The 20,195-nt window shown below is 38.2% G+C and overlaps 1 protein-coding gene across 3 annotated transcripts in view; it reads left to right on the forward strand.

Moving 5' to 3' along the window:
* Nucleotides 1-20,195, forward strand: part of LOC126415972 (uncharacterized) — a 296,810-nt gene that overhangs the window by 45,643 nt on the left and 230,972 nt on the right. For all 3 annotated transcript variants that reach the window (XM_050083470.1, XM_050083472.1, XM_050083471.1), the window contains exons 3-4: nucleotides 124-262; nucleotides 16,968-17,133. In XM_050083470.1, coding sequence (XP_049939427.1) covers nucleotides 124-262; nucleotides 16,968-17,133 — 305 coding nt within the window. The remainder of the gene's footprint in view (nucleotides 1-123; nucleotides 263-16,967; nucleotides 17,134-20,195) is intronic.

Genomic DNA, 20,195 nt, shown 5'->3' on the forward strand with positions numbered 1-20,195 from the left:
CCTACCTCTTTTGATAGTAAAAGTTATCTCTTACATGCTCTTTGATATTAAAATGGGAAACATTGTTTTTTTCTCAACGTGTGAAGAAAATTAACTGCCTCTTTTTAATTTGAAAAATTGCAGGACTCTGATCCAGAAATATGAAAGGAGGAAGCAGCAGAATCAGCAACTCGTAAGAAAACTGCAGAAGTCACGGCACAGTGCTGCAACTGTAAGAGAGAGATTTATGCATTATATGGAGAGATATATGCCACTTGAAAAGGTTTGTTTTGCACTAATAATGATGAAATTATTTAATTTGTGTCATCAAAACATTGTCTTAATATTTATAAAGTATTAATTATATGAATGTTATTTAATGCAGGTTTAATCACAATCAAATAAAGAGGTTTTAGTTAATTTTTGGACCTCATTTCAGATTTCTCCAATTTTTGAACATAGTACCTGTGAATTGTGAATTTAAGAAGTACTGCAAGTTCATACAGCATTTAATCATGCCAGTTTTTTTTGTTTTCGATTCAAAAAATTAAAAATTTTCAGGTATCCTCTACAGTTTAGCGAATAAATTTGTATCATTTTGTTGTAATCTTCCGTCCAAAGACTGGTTTGATGCAGTTCGCCACCATAGTCTATCCTGTGTAAGTCTTTTCATAGCTACGTAACTAATGCAACCTACATCTGTTTTAAACTATTTGGTACTTTATAACTACTGCAGCCTAATCCATTTGAACCTGTTTACTGCATTTGAACCTTTATCTCTCTCCACAATTTTTACCTTCCAAACTTCCCTCCATGTTCAAAGTGATTGTTCCTTGGTGCCTCAGGACGTGTCCCATCAACTTTTCTCTTCTTTTAGCCAGATTGTTCCATAAATTTCTGTTTTTTACAGTTCAGTTCTGTTCCACCTCATTAGTAATACGATGTATCAGTGTAAGCTTCAGCATTCTTCTATGGCATAGCATTTCAAAAAGTTCTAATCTCTTCATGTCTGAACCGTTTCTGTGCAAGGATACATTCCACATAGACAACTTCTGAAGAGATTTCCTAATGTTTAAATCTATATGGAATGTTTATAAATTCATCTTTTTTCAGACATGACAATCGTGCTTTTGTCAGTCTTCATTTTATATCCTTTTTACTTTGGCCAACTTAAGTTATTCTACTGTCCAAAACACAGAACTCTACTACCCGATGGTTATGGTTAAAGTGCAGCTACTCACAGAGGTCCAGTGTGAGCTGCAATTACAATTACCATATGGCAGCAGTGCTTGGTAGACATTCTAATGTGTAAACGCGAAATCGATTGACATTGGTTAACATTAGTTCCTATTTCAGCCACCAGAAGCAAATCTGATGCTGCGAATGCAAGAAAGATGTGTAGAAATGTTTCCATGTGTAATGGATCAGGATCAGGAACAGAATTTGAGCAGAAAAGGTCAAACGGGAGAGAAAGGCATAATGCTGATTTTATTATTAACTGCCGTTTACATGAGTTGTTCAACATGAGCACATGATTGGTATTAATTTTTTTCCAGTGTTAATCACATCTACATTAACACCTTAGCTTAAGTATCATGTTTTGCTGCCAAATGATAATTAAAGCCCACACTGGACCTCTGTTAGTAATTGCACTGCAGTTATAAGCACCTAGTACTATTAGTTGATCATTTTTTAATCTGATTTCTTTGCATCACCTGATTTAATCCCACTGCACTCCATTACCTTGTTTTACTTAAGTTGATGTTCATCTTATATCCTCCTTTCAAGACAGTGTCCATTCCATTCCATTCAGCTGCTCTCCAGGGCTATTTGTGTTCTTTGAGAGAACTACAATGTAATTGAGAAAGTTCAAAATTTTTATTTCTTCTCCCTGAACTTGAATTATTCTCTTAAATTGTTCTTTGGTTTCCTTTACTGATTGCTCACTTTACGGATTGAATAACATTAGGGATAGGCCACAACCCTGTATTGTTACCTTCTCAACCACTGTTTCCCTTTCATACCCTCAACTCGTATAACTGTAGTCTAGTTTCTATACAAGCCATACAAAACCTTTCGCTCTTTTTAGGGTTCTGTGCCTTGTATGTAAAAACAGAACTGTTAGGATCACCTTGTTGTCCATCTGTCTGTTTGTCCAACTGTTAAGAAACCTTTTTCTCGGGGAGATGTAGATGTATCAAGTTCAAATTTTTGTCACAATAGTTTCCCACCCACAGCTTTGCTCACATAGTTTGTATTGTGTGAATAGAGTTTTTCCCTTTAATAAAATTTTTATGTTCACAAATCACAACACCTTACAACTTAATGCTAATTAAGTCTCTAGGAGCATGGTCTTTTCTGAATGTACTTCTGACGAAAGACTACTTCTGGTGGTTGGAGTCTAAGGTTCTGCCTTTTGTGTTCTTGTGGTGATATTTCCATAGGAACTTCCATCCCCTAACACACATTTCACTGAAAAATTTTTTTGATATAACAAAATATTTTCTTCAACATTTTTTGGTATAATAAAATCTTTTCTTAAAAATTTTCACCCCCTATTTCAGTCCCATGGGATTGAATTTCCAAAAACAGTGAAACACACATTTTTTAATTTCTAACAAAGAAGCAAAACACAAATTTTCATAGATTTAACTTTGAAAATGTTTTCATAATGAAATAATTTCATAAAACTTTTCATCCCATATTTCACTCCCTAAGGAAGCTGAATTTCCAAAAACACAGGAACACAATTTTTAAAAAAATTCTAATTGAGAAGTCAAATAGTTCTTTAATAACAAATCATTTCCAAAAAATCTTTCACCCGCTATTTTATCCGCTTAATGGTTGAATTTCCAAAACTGCTGAAGTATGTATTTCCTATTTCTGAGAAACCCAATACCGATTTGTGTAGTTCTACAACATTGCCTTAATAGCCACATACTTTCAAAAACCCTTTCATCTCCCAGTTTAGTCCCTTTAGGAGTGGAATTTTGAACAATCCCTTCTTAAATGATATCTACATGTAAGATCCACACGCTCTCCAAATTTCAAGTTTCTGTCCTTAGCTGATGATTGGTTGGTGAGTGAGTGAGTGAGTGAGTGACTGACTGACTGACTGACTGACTTAGTCAGTGTGAGTGAGTGAGTGGGTGAGTCAGTCAGTCAGTCAGTCAGTCACTCAGTTGGGACATTGCCTTTTAGATACAGAGATATTGAGGTCCATGGGCCCTTGGGAGCGTAAAAAGTATAAGCTTCTGGTCAATGCAGTCCGTACGTTAAGACCCCTTCTTCTCGTGAACAAGTTAGCATATCAAATTCAGATTTATGTCAGTTACTACGGTCTGTGCAATCAAAAGATTTGGCCATTTATATCACATATTTTGATACTCAAAAACTCACTCATAAAAATGTATAGGTTGCTTCCCATTGATCTAGAATCATGAAATTTCGCCAGAAGCAAGGTTGCACAGTACAAGTAAAGGAAAGAATCCAAAAATTGTTAATTTGTTGTTATGTCGCACAAAAGAATATTTTTTTTAATTTTTGTATCCATCTGTCTGTCTGTCCGTTTGTTAAGACCCCTTTTCTCTGGAACAGGTTGGCGTATCAAGTTCAAATTTATGTTGCGTACTAAAGTCTATGATCCCTTGGCGGTGTAAAACATTTAAGCTTCCAAGTCCATTAAGTAAAAAGATTTGGCCATTTATGGCACTTGTTTTGAAACTTGCCAACCAATTCATCAGAACCTACAAGGTACTTCCTGTTGACGTGGAATCATGAAATTTGGCAAGAAGCAATGTTTCACAGTACAGGTAAATCAAAAAAATCTGAAAATTGTTAATATGTAATTATAAGATGAAAAATATTTTTTGTCATTTTTTATCCTTCTGTCTGTTCGTCTGTCTGTACGTTAAGACCCCATCTTCTCGCGAACAAGTTAGCGCATCAAATTCAGATTTATGTCAGTTACTACAATCTGTGCAATCAAAAGATTTGGCCCTTTATGTCACATATTTTGATACTCGCAAGCTCACTTATCAAAACCTATAGGGTGCTTTCCATTGACATAGAATCATGAAATTTGGCAAGAAGTAAGATTTCACAGTACAAGTAAAGTAAAAAGTCTGAAAATGGTTAAATTGTAATTATATCAGATAAAAAATCTCTTGTTGCCATTAGAACACACATTGCATTCACCATCCATCAAAAGCAAAAAAGATGAACATTACTACATGTAAACATAAAATGTAAGTTGGAGTCATATTTAAGTAAGTAAATAAAAACATTTTATTAAATCTTTCATATCTATGTATGTAAATCTTTGTTTGCTTCTTTTTGTATGCCTGGTCTAACATGAGGAGCTACTGTAGAGTTTTTGATATGGTCTTGGAATTCCTGGGACCGATATCTTGCCAATATATGTTGAAAACAGGCAAAAATAGTTGCGCTTCAATTCCCAGGATTGCACAGAACCCTCAGTGACCTTTTTTTATTCATCTTTATTTGTTTTACAAAGTCTCTGCTATCCTCAGAATATCAAAGAGCATTTTTCCGTGAACTTATTTAAAAGTTTTCTCTAAGCCTTTTACCTTTCTTTAACCTATCTTGTAGGGTATGTCATGGGGTCAGTATTGCCTTGTGTGTTCCTATATGTCTCCAGATCCCAAACTGATCTTTCCCATTGTTAGCTTGTACCAGTTTTTCTATTCTTCGGTAAATAATTGGCATCAGTATTTTGCAACCATGACCTACTAAACTGATGGTTGTGTTATATTAACAACTGTCAGCAACTCTACTTTTGTAATCGTAGTTATTACGTTCTTCTTGAAGTTTAGGGTAAATTCCCTGTCTCGTATAACTTGCATACCAAGAGGGATGGTTTGGTCATGCATGGCTCTCCCAAGGATCTCAATAATTATGGGAAATATGCTCTACTCCAGGGACTTACTTCGTCTTGGGTCTTTAATTGCTCTGTCAAATTCTTCTTGCAGTACCATATTTCCAGTCTCATCTTCACTTATTTTCTGCTTTGTTTCTATACTGTTCTGTTGATGTTTACTTTCAATGTCTAGTCATTCTGTATATTTCTTCCACTTTTCAGTTTTACCTCCTTCACTTAGCACTACTGGCTTTCCATGTGAAATCCTGATATTCATACAGCTGTCTCTCCTTTATTAATTAAAACTTATGGGCTAAGAAGCTGTGGTCGAACAGTAGAAATTCTTCCTCCTGACGTTTCGTTGACAAGTGCGGGGTACATCTGAGGTGAGCCAACGACTGGCTCCTAGGCCATGCAGGACTCTTTTATATAGAGCACATAGAGGGCGCCACCACTTGTCACATGCAGTCAACAATGAACCTATCTGTGACTAATATCATTACTCTTGATCAAAGGTAATCGATTGTCACTCGTTGGTACAAAGTCGACTGCCATATCTTATCTAGCATTAATCCTTTTCCTTTTTTGTTAAAATTATTGTAGTTTTTATAAATCTCTATGATGTCTCTGTATGTACATGCATAATAATGCAATCTCCTCATTAAATTATATTCCATGATCGGCATCTTCAAAAACGTGTCCGCTACAGTCAATTTTTTCAGTTTGTCCAGACTACAGTTACTTTTGTGTTTGGTTAGGTGGGTATTAACACTTCTTTTCATTGTTCCAATATAAACCTTCCCACGACTACACAGAATTTTATGCACCCCAAAGGTTGCAAAAGGGTGTCGTGCGTCTTTTGCTGATCTTAAACATTCACTGATCTTTTGGTGGGTCTGGAGATTGTTTCAACTCGAAACTTGGCCAGAACTTTCCCAATATGGTCCATAATATTGTAGATAAATGGAAGAAAAGCTTTCGCAGCCAACGGTTGTTGTTGCTGTTGGATTTTTTCGGACACTTTTCTTCTAGGATGGAGTGCTTGATCTATCTCATCAACAGTGTATCCATTTTTTTTTAACCGTTTGCAAATGATTTAGTTCCTCTTGCAAATTATCTAACTCAAAGATTTTACTAGCCCTGTCCACCAATGTTTTAATAACTGCTCTCTTCTGCCTGGGATGAGGGTTCAAATCCGTATGGAGGTAACGATCAGTATGCCTATCTTTCCTACGTACCTAATGAGTGACCTAAAGTCCCATCTGCCTGTTTAATTACTGAAACATTCAAAAAAATTAAGCTGCCCATTACTCTCTGTCTCCATAGTAAATTGTATCTGTGGATTAATACTATTTAAATGCTCCAAGAAACCATTCAATTCCTCTTCACCATGATTCCATGTCACAAAAGTGTCATCCACCTGCCAATACAACTTCAGAGGACTTATTGGCTGACTACAGTGCCTGCTGTTAAAAAATTCCATAAAAGAGTAGCAACAGCTGGACTTACAAGGCTCCCCATTGTCACTCCTTCAGTTTGTTCATAGAACTCATTACTGTACTGAAAATGAGTCGTGGATAGGCAGTGTTGAAACAAGGCTACTATATCAGTGGGAAACATATCAGCTATGTAAGAAAGAGCTTCGTCAAATGGAACCATGGTGAACAGGGATACCACATCAAAACTGGCAAGGAAATCACATGGGATATTAGTAATCTCCTCCAATTTTTCAATAAACTGCATAGAATTTTTAATATGATGATCAGTTTTTCCAGTATATGGTTGTAATGAGGAGGCAAAAATGTTCGACAACTATTGAGTAGGGAATCCTATAGCATTCACTTTGAGTCTCAGTGGGACATTGGGCTTAAGAACCTTACGTAGTCCATATAATCTAGGAGGGCAAGCTTCATTTTGCAAAGATATTTTTTATCCTCTGTAGGAATGGAAGAGTTTTTTATTAAATAATTGGTAGCTGTTAATACTTCCGTTGCAGGATCCTTATAACTGATAGGATCCAAGAGGTCACTGATCTTCCTGTGGTAGTCTTTACTCTTCAACACAATGGTAGCATTACCCTTATCAGCAGTAAGTATGATAACATTCTTATCAGCATTAACCTCATGTAATGCCTTCTTTTCTCCTTGAGACACATTACTGCTGGGTGGCTTAGCTTAACGTAGCATCCTGGCTGTTACCATCCAAAAGTCGTCAGCAGGATCTGATGGTAACAGACAAATCCTTGCATCTATATTAGCTACAATAGCCTCAGTGGAAACCTTCAGTGGAGTAATTGCAAAATTTCCGTCTTCGAGAGGACAGAAATTTCTTCCTTAGATGGTTCTCTTCTGGACAAATTAGTAACCGAATGGGAATTGTCTGTAACTAGTGTTTCCTGTCCACCCTTTTGTAAATTACCAAATTACTACTTCTGCCTATTAGAAGACACTTCCACTCTAAGTTCCATAGTTCCAAATTTTAGCCTATCCAACTTATTCCAATAACAAAACTGCATTGTATTGCTAAAAAATAAATGGGAATTTAACAGAAGACTGCTACTTACTGACAGTCCTCGATGTGTTTGGTTACTCGGCTCCCGTAGCATTGCCAGTTCCATATGTAAATATGTATAGTTAACTTGCTCTGAATGAAACAATCTTTTCACCTTCAGAAACTTCTGAACTGTCCTGGTGTCACAACAACACAGCAAAAAATTGAGCATGCAAGGCTCTCCAGTCGTCATACAATAACAGACATACCCTCTCGGGTTGGTAGAATATTATTGTACTTACTGCTGATAAGGGGAATGCTACCCTTGTGTCGAAGAGTAAAGACGGCAAGAAGAAGATCAGTGACCTCTTGGATCCTACCACTTATAAAAAATTGCAAAAGGATCATGCATCGGAAGTGTTAATAGCCACCAATCATTTCATAAAAAAGTCTTCCATTCCTACAGAGGATAAAAAATATCTTTTCAAAAGGAAGCTTACCCTCCTGGATTATACGGGCTACTTAAGATTCTTAAGCCTAATGTTCTACTGAGACTGAAAGTGAATGCTATTGGATTCTCTGCTCACAGAAAAACTGATCATCGTATTAAAAATTCTATGCGCTTTATCGAGAAGTTGAAGGGAATTACTGACAGCCGAGGTAATACATTTGCCAGTTTTGATGTGGTATCCCTGATCATCATGATTCCAATTAACAGAGCTCTTCTTTACGTAGCTCATGTTTCCCACCTGTTTCAACATTGCCTATCCATGACGTATTTTCAGTGCAGTAATGGGTTTTATGAACACACTGAAGGAACAACATTGAGGTACCCTCCAAGTCCAGCAGTTGCTAATCTTTTTATGGAATTTTTTGAACAATAGGTGCTGCAGTCAGCCAATAAAAGTCCACTGAAGTTATATTGGTAGGTGAATGACACTTTTGGGATATGGAATCATGGTGAAGAGGAGTTGAATGGTTTATTGGAGCATTTAAATAGTAATTAATCAACAGATACAATTTACTATAGAGACAGAGAGCAATGGACATCTTAATTTTTTGGATGTTTCAGTAATTAAACAGGCAGGTGGGACTTAAGGTCACTCATAAGGTACGTAGGAAAGATAGACATACTGATTGTTACCTCCATATGGATTTGAACCTTCACTCTGGCAGAAGAGAGCTGTTATTAAAACATTGGTGGACAGGGCTAATAAAATCTGTGAGTTAGATTATTTGCAAGATAACTAAATAATTTGCAAATGGCTTTAAAAAAAATGGATATGCCATTGATGATATAGATCAAGCACTCCATTCCAGAAGAAAAGTGTCTGAAAACATCCAACAGCAACAACAGTCCTCGGCTGGGAAAGTTTTTCTTCCATTTATCCACAATATTATGGACCATATTGGGAAAGTTCTGGCCAAGTTTTGAGTTGAAACAATCTTCAGACCCACCAAAAGATCAGTGAATGTTTAAGATTGGCAAAAGACCCATGATATCCTTTTGCAACCCCTGGGGTGTATAAAATTTCGTGTAGTTGTGGGAAGGCGCGCGCGTGTGCCCACACACACACACACACACACACACCCCAAAAAAGGGGTGGTAGGGCAAGCAAGCACACCTGACGCACACACGACCACCAACTTCAGCATCTCGGGCTGAAATGCAACATCACATGGGTTTTGAGCAGCGATCTGGAGAGGGTTGGGAAGGGGAGGGGATAGTAGTGGAGAGGATAGTAGTGGAGAGAGAGACAAACACTGTCTGTTGGAGTGTGCAGGGACTAGACTGCGAATAGACGCAGCATCAGGAGGTTCTGGGGCAGGAGGGGGGGGGGGAGGGGAGGGGAGGGGAGACTGGCATGCTTTGGCAGAGGGCTGCAAATAAACAGGGCAGGAGATGAGAACGGGGAGGAGATGATAGGACAGAGGGGGTGGAAACTGTTGGGTGGAGGGTCTGGGGCAGTATGTTACCATAGGTTGAAACCGGGATAATTATGGGAGCAGAGAATTTGTTGTAAGGATAACTCCCATCTGTGTGCAGTTCAGAAAAGCTGCTCATGGAGTTAAGGATCCAGATGGCTTGGGTAGTGAAGCAGCCATTTAAATCAAGTGTGTTTATGTAATGACATTCGTGTGAGACAGCACGTGATGAGTGGTGGTGTCCCCTGTACACTATATATAAACAGGACCTCCACGGCCAAGCAGCCAGTCGTTGGCTCACCTCAGGAGGAAGAACTTCTACTGTTCGACCATGACCTTTTAGCCTGAAAGTTTTAATTAATGCAGACGCTGACCATGAAAGTCTACACATTGTCTCCTTTCTTCAAAGGGGTTTTTAATTTTCCTGTTGTTGGAATCTGTCTTACCTCCTAACAAACAATGATCAATTAGTGATACCACCAGAAAAAGAAGAGGAGGAGGAGGAGGATTGAAATTAGATGAGTTGTGGGATTTAGTGCTAAATAAAACAAATAGTGCCAACTCTTTCCCACTGCAAACTCCATAACCTATGTCGATGTGACTCTGCAGTCTTAGGCAGCAGTCTGATGATGTCACGAACCAACTATTGCATGGAAACATGTGAACAGTTCAGCTTGCTGAGCTTGTTGGAGATGGATCTGCTTTCTGAGTTGTTAAAGCCTTCACCATTGGAAGGCTCAATGTTGGACAGAGAATTATGCATTAGACCGTGGCCTAATTCACATAAAACAAATATCACCATAAACACAAATACTGGCCATGAAAGCCTGCATATTTTGTTGTGTTATCCAAGGGTTTTTATTGGCTCTTGTCTTTTGCCCTATGTGCTCCTCTACTGCCTTCACCATTTCTTCTCAGTGCTACCCATTTGTATTCTGTTGTATTTTATTCCTGTTTGTCAGTTGTTGCCAAATGCTTCTTTTGAAATTCTCAGCATTTTCTGCGTCTTTCAGTGTATCCGTGTTTCATCCCCTTAACTTTCTGCCTTTCTGTCAGTTTTGATTTGCAGTTCATAACCCATAAATAATGTTCATGTTCCAAATTTGCCCTTAAAGCATTTTGCAGTTTAAAATCTGGTTCCAAAATCTTTGTCTTACCATTGTGTAACCTGTCTGACTCTTGTGTTCTCTGGCCTCTTTTCCACATACCTCAAGTGCAACTTTTTTGTGATTCTTAAACCAAGTGGTGGCAACAATTAAATTGTGCTCTGTGAAAAATTCTGTAGGTGGCTTCTTCTTTCATTCATTTTTCCCAGTATTTGTTTGCCTCTTTTCCTTTCTCTGCCTTTTCTGCTATCGAATTCCAGTCCACCATCACAAGTGAAATTTTCTCTTCACTTAAGTAACCAAATAATTTCTCTTATCAGACATTGTTTCAGTCTCTTTTCCTCAACAGATAGCAGTCCGAGTCCCTCCTTTGTGGTCTCATATTACCATCCATCTGATTGAACCCAGGATCATATTGTGAGCCACACAAAAATTGCATTTACTATTGGGTCATGCCACCTCACCTAGATCTCCCTGCTTTATCAGTTGGGATTTCATTGAAATTTTATGTCAACATTCTCCAATGTCCCCAATGAACTTTGGTAAAGTTTAACATACGACAAAGCAATACTGGCTGTGATTTAGTCACTTGTTCGACTCCATGCACTACTTTGTGCAGAGAAAGTTCATATTTCTGGCAAATTTGAGCTGCCATGCCTCAAGCAATATTGTGTTGAAAGAAATCAAATTTGGTCATCTTGTACAACCTTATGCTTTCTCTTAATAGTAATAATGGAAAGAATTTTATGAGCCAAATTCAGCCAAAAAAAAAAAAAAAAAAAAAATTAGGCAGAATCGAGTGAAACTTGGCACGTAGCAACCTAACAACACAAGGTTCTCGAACATAAAATTTCGATTATGTATCACTTTCTAATACTGAATAAATTAGTGTGAAGTTGAAGATTTTGTGAAAAGGTAAAAAATCCGGTATTCTTGACTTGATTTTGCAAAAAGCTGTGTTCTAAAAATCTCTTCAAACTGGGCTCTTTAGAAAGACCATGGTTTTAACCACAAAAAAGTGTATTTGGTTATCCAATTTGTGCTAACAATGCTAGATAATATGAATCAAAGTTGGTTGCAAAAATCACAGCACGAAAAAATAGGGAACTTTGTATACTTGTATCTCATAGAGGAAACACATGCTTAACATGGAACTTAATAGGCAATAACTTAGTAGAAGAAGGATGCGGAATACAAAATTACATTCACCTGCCATTTTTCAATAGTCTACAAAGCGAATTGATTTTTGCGAAAAGGTGAAAATAGCATATATTCAACACTTCTTTTACAACGGTGATTTTCTATTAAAGCTTCAGAATCACTCTCATTTGAAACAGTGTGCTTTAAGCCCTCCCCAGAACAATGTGTTTAATTTCCAACATGTGCTAACAATGCTACATCGATTGAGGCAAAGTAGCCAGAAAAATTAGGCTGAGATTAAAGTTTTCTTTGATTTCTTATATTTTGTTGATAAAGGCATCATAAACATGACATGTTGGACACAACAATGTAGCAACATAAATTTTTTTAGTATAAAATATCATTCACATACTGTTTTCCAAATTTCTGCAAAATCAGTTGAAAATTAATTTTCATAAAAATTGCAGAAATAGATCACATTCAGTCTATTTTTAGAAAATGAATTTTCCATAATTGACTTCAGACTAAACACAGTTTGAAAGAACATATTTTCAAGCATCCAGAAATCACATGTGATCTTCCAGTACCTGAAAATTACCGTCAGATATGAAGGAACGTACTGTGGCTGTAGGCTACATTGCAGCAACCATTTGTCCACGATTTGTTGCATGTGACTTTTGTTTTTAAGCTGACAAATAATATCTCACTTTATGGCATTGGTCCTTGGTGACGTTATCACTACCGGTTCAAGAACATGATCTGGGAACTCTGTCGTCACAGTTGGGTATCTTCTTCAAGGTTCTCAAGCCTTTAATTTCATTTGTTTCTTAATTTAAGTTCCAAAGTCTGCTTACAAACCCGTTTTGTAAGTATCTTATCTTGGATTCTCAGACATGTAGGAGTATCTTGCATAGGCGGCAAGCAAATGGATCCGAAATTCACATTTTCTTCATGCTGCGGTTTTCACTCCCATCATTGAGTCAGATTATCTAAGTGTTAGTTTGCGTTGGGTAATAAAATACATTTTTTGTGGCTGAAACCATGGTATTTCTAATGTGTCCAGTTTGGAGAGTTTTGTAGTACATAGTTTTTTGCAAAATCAGGCTGAAAGTACCATATTTTTGATCATTTTACAAAATCTTCAACTTCGCACTTCATTTATTCAGTATTGGACAGTGGCACATAAATGTTGTTTGGTGTATTGGTTACTACATATCAGGTTTCAGGTTCGTCATACCTTTAATCCCTGAGACCACAAACTTTGAAATTTTTTCGGGCACCGTTTTTTTTTTTTTTTTTTTTTTTTTTTTTTTTTTTTTTTTTTTTTTTTTTTTTTTTTTTTTTTTTTTTTTTTTTTTTGCAAAAATTTTCTGGCTGAATGTGTCTCATAAAATTCTTTTCATCATTATTGTTAAGAGAACATATTGTCACGTAGAAGAAGGTGTAACTAGATGAATGATGAACACTAACTTCACTTAACGAGGATTTTATCCAGCACTTGCACATACAAGAGCGCGGAGCAAAATGCCTCCGGCCAGAACACATACAGTATATATACAGCTACAGAACATTCCAGTACAATGATTCTTGATATTTGTGGATACTTCTAGAATGTAATCGAATAGAATATAGAAATTAAAATTGTACAGTCCAGGTGAGTTTTGAACTCACGACCCACCATGCAACAGTTTAGTATCGTAACAACTAAACCACGGTGGTACGCAGCTTTTTCTGCGACATTGCTCCCTCCGTAAGAGACTGGCATCTCGGTGTTATGTCCACTTAGTCCGGGAATAAGTCATCAGTCCTCCATACTCCAACTCCCGATGACTGGCTTTCACCCTGGTGTTGATCTTAGAACTTCGTTTACCGCTACACTCTTCGTCACCTTTCTGCTTATTGCCTGTCGCTGGAGCTTCGAATTTACCCTGGGTTGCAGGCTTCATTCGAAGGACATGGACCGTATCTCTGATCTTTCGTCGTCTTGTGTCAGGGTCGAAATCTTCAACTTCATACGTAACATCAGACAACTGTCTTACAACCTTATAAGGTCCAAAGTAGCACCTGAGGAGCTTCTCAGAGAGACCAACCATCCGAACAGGAGTGAAGATCCAGACAGGTCACCAGGCTGGTAGACAACAGGGCGGTGGCCTGCCTATCTCTGGTTAACATCTGACTGATGTAGTCAATGTTGTCCAAGTCATCAGGTTGTAACGGAAGCTCAGTGTTCATTGTCGTAGTCGCCTCACGCCCAGGCACCAGGAAAAATGGCGTAAATCCTGCGGTGTCCTTTATGGCGGTGTTGTAGGCAAACGTCACAAAAGGTAGCACCTCATCCCAGTTGCTCTGCTGGACATTGACGAACATTGATAACATGTCGGCCAACATCTTATTAAGGCATTTAGTAAGCCCGTTAGTTTGCGGATGGTAGGCAGTCATCATGTGATGAGTAATGTTGCACTGACGATTTATCTCTGTCGCAAGATTCAATTGTAAAACTTTCCTGCGATCCGTAATTAACGACCTTGGGGCACTGTTTTTTAATACAATGTCTTCCACGAAGAGTTTGGCTACCTCGGATGCGTCAGCTCTTTTCACGGCTTTTGTAATGGCATAGTTTGTCCGATAATCAGTGCAAACAATAATCCATTTATTGCCACTAGCAGGCATTGGAAATCGTCCGAGGAGTTCAGTCCCAACATGCTGGAAAGGCGTTTTGGCTGGTGGAATTGGTATGAGTCGGCCAGGTGGTTTCTGAGGAGCTGCCTTCCTCCTCTGACACTCTCGACTGTGCGACACGTAGTGATGGACACTCCTAAATAAACCTGGCCAGAAAAATCTCTTGCAGATTCTATCGTATGTCTCAAGAAATCCTAAATGTCCAGCCTCGGGTGTGTCATGGAATTTCTATAGAACATCTAAACACATGTGTTTAGGAATCACTGGTAGCCACCTCTTTCCAAACGGATCAAAGTTTTTCATGCAAAGTAATCCATTAACTACCTTATATTGTCCTTTCACATCCTCTGACCAATTTAAGGCAAGCATAATTTGAGATATCTTGGTGCCCTCCTCCTGCTCAGCAGAGATCCTGGAGTCCAACGAGGTAGTTACTATCTTCATCAAAGTCTTGATGGTCTTGCACAGGGTTTCTTGAGAGACAGTCGGCATCTTGGTGTTTTCTTCCACTTTTGTACACTATGGTAATGTCATACTCTTGAAGATGTAATGCCCACCTGGCGAGTCGTCCTGTTGGATCCTTAAGACCTGTCAGCCAACAAAGTGAATGATAGTCTGTAACAACTGTGAATGGCCTTCCATAGAGATACTGTTGAAATTTGCACATGGCCCAGATCATAGCAAGACATTCTCTTTCTGTAGTTGAGTAGTTTCCCTCAGCTTGTGTAAATGTCCTAGAAGCATAGGCTATAACCTTCTCTTTTCCATCCGAAATTTGCACAAGAACAGCACCGATCTCATACCTGCTGGCATCTGTGTGTAGTTCTGTAGGTGCTCTCTCATCATACAGACCAAGTACAGGGTCAGTTATCAGAGCTTTTTGCAGCACATCAAAAGAATCTTGTTGAGCATCAGCTTTTAACAACTCTTGGAGTGGCCTGGCTTTGATACAAATGTCTTTGATAAAATGACGGTAATAAGAACATAATCCGAGGAAGCTCCTCTAATACTTTTAGGAATAGGAAATTCCATTATATATCTCACCTTTTCTGGATCTCGCCGCACACCTTTGTTTGACACAAGGTGTCCAAGTATTTTGATTTCATTTGCTCCAAAGGGACACTTTCTAGGATTAAGTTTCAGTCCACCTTGTTGGAGACACTTAAGAACATCCCTCAGTCTTATATATGTTAATCAAATGTCTGAGAACACTATAATGTCATCTAAATAACAAAGACACATCGTCCACTTGAGGTGCCTTAGAAGATTATCCATCATCTGTTCAAAAGTTGCTGGTGCATTACACAAACCAAACGGCATTACCTTAAACTCATACACACCCTCAGGGGCGATGAATGCAGTTTTCTCACGATCAGCCTCATCTGCTTCGATTTGCCAGTATCCCGAGTACCTGTCCATGGTTAAGAAAAACTTAGACCCCATCAGACAATCTAGTGTATCGTCAGTTCATGGAAGGGGGTGAGCGTTCTTTTTAGTTATCTTATTAAGCTTACTGTAATCAACACAAAAGCGCCAACTGCCATCCTTCTTCCTGACGAGGACCACTGGTGATGACCATGGGCTCTGCGAAGGCTGGATGATGTCGTTCTTCATCATTTTCTCTATCTCGACGTGAATTATTTAATGTTCCATTGCTGACACACAGCATGCTCTCTGGCTTATTGGTTGACGGTCTCCAGTGCTAATCCAGTGCTTCACTGTTGATTTGTCTAATTTGCTCTCCACCTGTGGATTGAATCATTCAGAGAACTCTTGAAGAATGGCAAGTAGCTTCTGCTGTTGTTCGTTAGTGAGATCTGGTGATAGTCGAGCTAGAAGAAAGGCATAACATACTCAAAGAAGTGGTTCAGGAGAGGTTAATGTTCTATCTGTTCCATTTATGCAAAGTTGAAAAATTTATACTCACAATCGTCATTATTGCGGTCCAGATGATGTGCAACCCCAACAGTTCTGCTATGTGACTGAAGAAAAAAAAAGAGTAGAATGAACAAAACTAAAGTATGTAGTATAAGAACAGTAAAAACATAGGAGATTCAGTCCAAGTTAGATAATTCAGACTCATTATGTATTTTGACAACATTATCCAGGTGTTCACTTTGGTTGAGTTGACATCTGCTCCTCTTTTTCAAGGATATAATGTATGGAAGGACGATGGTTCAATCCCGTGTCCAGCCATCCTGATTTAGGTTTTCCATGATTGCCCTAAATCGCTCCAGGCAAATGCTGGATGGTTCATTTCAAAGGGCACGGCCGACTTCCTTCCCCATCCTTCCCTAATCCTATGAGACCGATAACCTTGCTGTTTGGTCTCTTCCCCCAAACAAACAAACAACCAACCAACCAACGGTATCCCAGAGTGAGCGGTGGCTGACATCTCACAAACAACAAATTTAATGTAGTCTTCTTGTTAAGCAATTATGGTAGTGCATTTATAACTGAACTCTCCTCATTGCTCATTGCCGTATTTCAAAATAGATTGGAAGAAATTTCTGCAGTGTGATGTATGTTAAAAAAAGTGTTGTTGTTAATCAAGACCTGAAATATAATGATTAATTCTCTCTCTCTCTCTCTCTCTCTCTCTCTCTCTCTCTCTCTCTCTCTCTCTCTCTCTCCACTTCGCTGTGGCAGTGTCCTGTTGGTCAACTTTCATTCAACTCAAAATGTATCATTAAAGTGATGTTTAATGTACTTACTTTGTACATGATTGGTCAACAGTAACAAATTTGATATCTCTGATATGTTTGCAGTCATACAATGACCTTAGAGCTGCGTACAATGAACTTGAAAGCAAACTGCACACACAGAGTACAGCACTTATCGCTCTGCAGCAACATAATAAGCAGCTAACTGCTCTTGTTGAAGTACAGGAAAAAGATGTGAATGAGTACAAGGACAAGACTGAAAGAATAGAAGGTACGGCATTAAGTTGAACTATTTCTATACAATATTGTCAGTTATATTAATTATATTTGTGTAGGTCACTTGTGAAGTGCTGCTGGGTTTGTATAACATATTACTGTTTTTTAAGTGAAATAATCATTTCGTGAGTAATCAAGGAGTTCCTACAGGTAATTTTGTTAAGACAGATCAGTACATTTAATTTTGATTTGAAACTTATAATTATGTGGAAAACATATTTATGCTGCTGATATATTAACTTGTACATAATCTGTTTACATTAATAGATCCTTAACATTATTTATAATCTATAAAGACTCAGTACTTTCAAAATGTAGTTTTGCTCTTTCAAGCACACTCTAGACCTCACTCAGTTGAATCTTCAAATCCATTGGCCAGCTAGATTTAATAAATAATAACCGTCATTCTCCCTTAAGATGTAGGAAACAAAAGAAAATAAAAACTTTGTTCATCACGCCAAAACTAAATCAAAAATGTGATTTATTCATGACCAAGGAATGTGATCCAGTACTTACAGTGTCAACTTATTTCTGTAGGGTGAAGGCTCAAATACTCCATCCAGCCATCCAGATTCAGGTATCTTTTGCTTCTTATTTATCATTTAAGTTGAATAATGGGATTGCATACCTCCACATGGTATTGGTTTCAGTCATTGGAGTTTGTGTTTGTAAAACCATGACTCCTCCATCAAGACCAATCTGGCTTGGGTGACCCTGCCAGTAGCTACGCTACTGCCGGCACAGATCTCGACTTCATCAGAGCGTGCAAACCCTCCCACCCGACACTGAAGGTGCCTACGATAAGGCGGTGTATCCTGGGAGGGAGACTTTCATATAGAATCTGAGCTGTCATTAATTTTTCATACATTCTCACTTTAATAATAATCTTGGAGTTGAAGCTCTTTTTCCCGTGTTTGTTTTAACAACACATATGTTTCTGGATGGGGTCCTCCTCTAGCAAAACACATTTTTGTTTTTTATCCCATACATGTTTCACTGCAGTTGCAGCATCTTCAGTGGGCTTTTATTTTATGGCTTTTTACCACATAGTGTGGTTCTCCTGATGTGTTACGTTTTTACAGTGACTGATTTCTTTCACAGTTTGTTGTGTTTTCTTTAGTCCTCATCTTCTTCACTGTGTTATTAAGCTGTCACTGTTACTGTTCCACTGTTTACCAGCTGTAAAGGCAAGGTAAACAGCTGGTGAGCAGTGAAACAGTGACAGTGACAGGTCAATAACACAGTGAAGAAGATGAGGAATACAGAAAACACGGCAAACTGTGAAAGAAATCAGTCACTGTAAAAATGTAACACATCAGGAAAACCACACCATGTGGTAAAAAGCCATAAAATAAAAGCCCACTGCGGATGCTGCAATGCAGTGAAATGTGCTTGGGATAAAAAACAAAATTGTGTTTTGCTAAAGGCAGACCCCATTCATAAACATATGAAACAGTCACTGCAGGCAACTTCAGTAGAAATGTATGAACAACAAATTATGACTAATGTTGATCTTCCACACTTCCTCCTTGTACATTCACATACCGTTTTTATTCAGGACCTCAAATGAAGCATTTACATAACTTCACACTGCACACTGTCAGCTGTCTACGTACTGGGAAAATCGAGGTATATTCAATACAAACATGAGAGCTATGCAGAATTAATAACCATGTGTTCTGACAAATTGTAAAAGAAGTGGCGTACCAGAATATGAAATGCCATTGTGAACCCTAGATAGGGATGCGTTACCTGTAGGGACATTATTTTTATTTCTTGTATAGTGGTTGTGAATTTCACGATTTCTTCCAAATTCATCTTAAAATGAATTACTTGTACGTACTATTACAAAATAAGTATATTATCATTAAAGTGTAATGATTCCGAGCTCTTGCTGCAAGATTTTCATCAGTCTTAAGGAATATTCTTCTATAGTACAAAAATGTTTTGTCCTTAGCTACATTTCCCCAGAAGATTATGACATTTGACAGTATTGAGTGAAAGTGTGCAAAATATGTTAGCAATCCCATGTGCAGCTCAACACAGTGAGATAGATTTTTAAGTGAAAAGCAGACAATAGTGTACTATTTGGTTAAATGATTGACATATTTGTGCCACTTTAGTTTATTATCTATCTGGATGCTATGTTAAGCATGGAGCCTCATCCAGGGTATGCCCATAGATCTCTGCTTGTGGTATCTGTAAATCTTTTCACTGATTGCCTTAGCCATTATTAGAGATAAAACGAACTACTCGAATTGTGATGCTGAGTGGGGAATCTTCTGGAGTATGGCTGGCAGAGCGACTGGCTGACTTAGATGTCTGTGTTAATGGTATACAAGGAGGTGGAAGCTGGTGACATACAGCGTCTTACCAGTCCTTCAGGAGTATTGATGATGTGGGTCCCTTTTGCTGTGTCCTATAGCCCTAACCGCTTTTCTCAAGTGGCTGGAACTATTTTCAAGCAGCCTAACTTACCTTGAGCTTTTCAGTGGCCATTTCTGTACTGTGCACAGCAAGTAATCTGGGTCACCGTTGACAGTATTTGAAAATGTAGGTTTTTGTTCAGTTATCAACTAATTTCCAAGCTGTAACTCATCATTTTAGAATTGGGCTGTTCTGTCTGTTCCTAAATGGTGGTGTGTTCTGTGTAGTATTTGGTCTCAGTTTTTATGGTCGGGCCAGTATAGTTTTTGACACATTCCTCTGTCTATAGCATAACTACTTCCACATTCTCAGTAAGCAAATTCCATCTCTGCGGCAAAGGGAATGTGATTGTGAAGGTTGGTGTATACTCTGAAGCAGAAGAAGGAAGGAAGGAAGGAAGGAAGGAAGGAAGGAAGGAGGAGGAAGAAGAAGAAGAAGAAGAAGAGATAGATAGAATTAGGAATGATGAAAGAGCACATAACGCAATAGAAAAGTACACACAAGTCAAACAATTGTGGAAAGTCCTTCTTATTGCATCATCGGTTCTATCATCGCAAAATTCAGTTGAGGAAACTAACAAATTATGAGACAGAATTGCCAACGAGTACTTCCCTTCAAGAGATGAAATGT

This window comes from Schistocerca serialis, chromosome 1 (genome assembly GCF_023864345.2).
Source record: "Schistocerca serialis cubense isolate TAMUIC-IGC-003099 chromosome 1, iqSchSeri2.2, whole genome shotgun sequence".
Lineage (NCBI taxonomy): Eukaryota > Metazoa > Arthropoda > Insecta > Orthoptera > Acrididae > Schistocerca > Schistocerca serialis.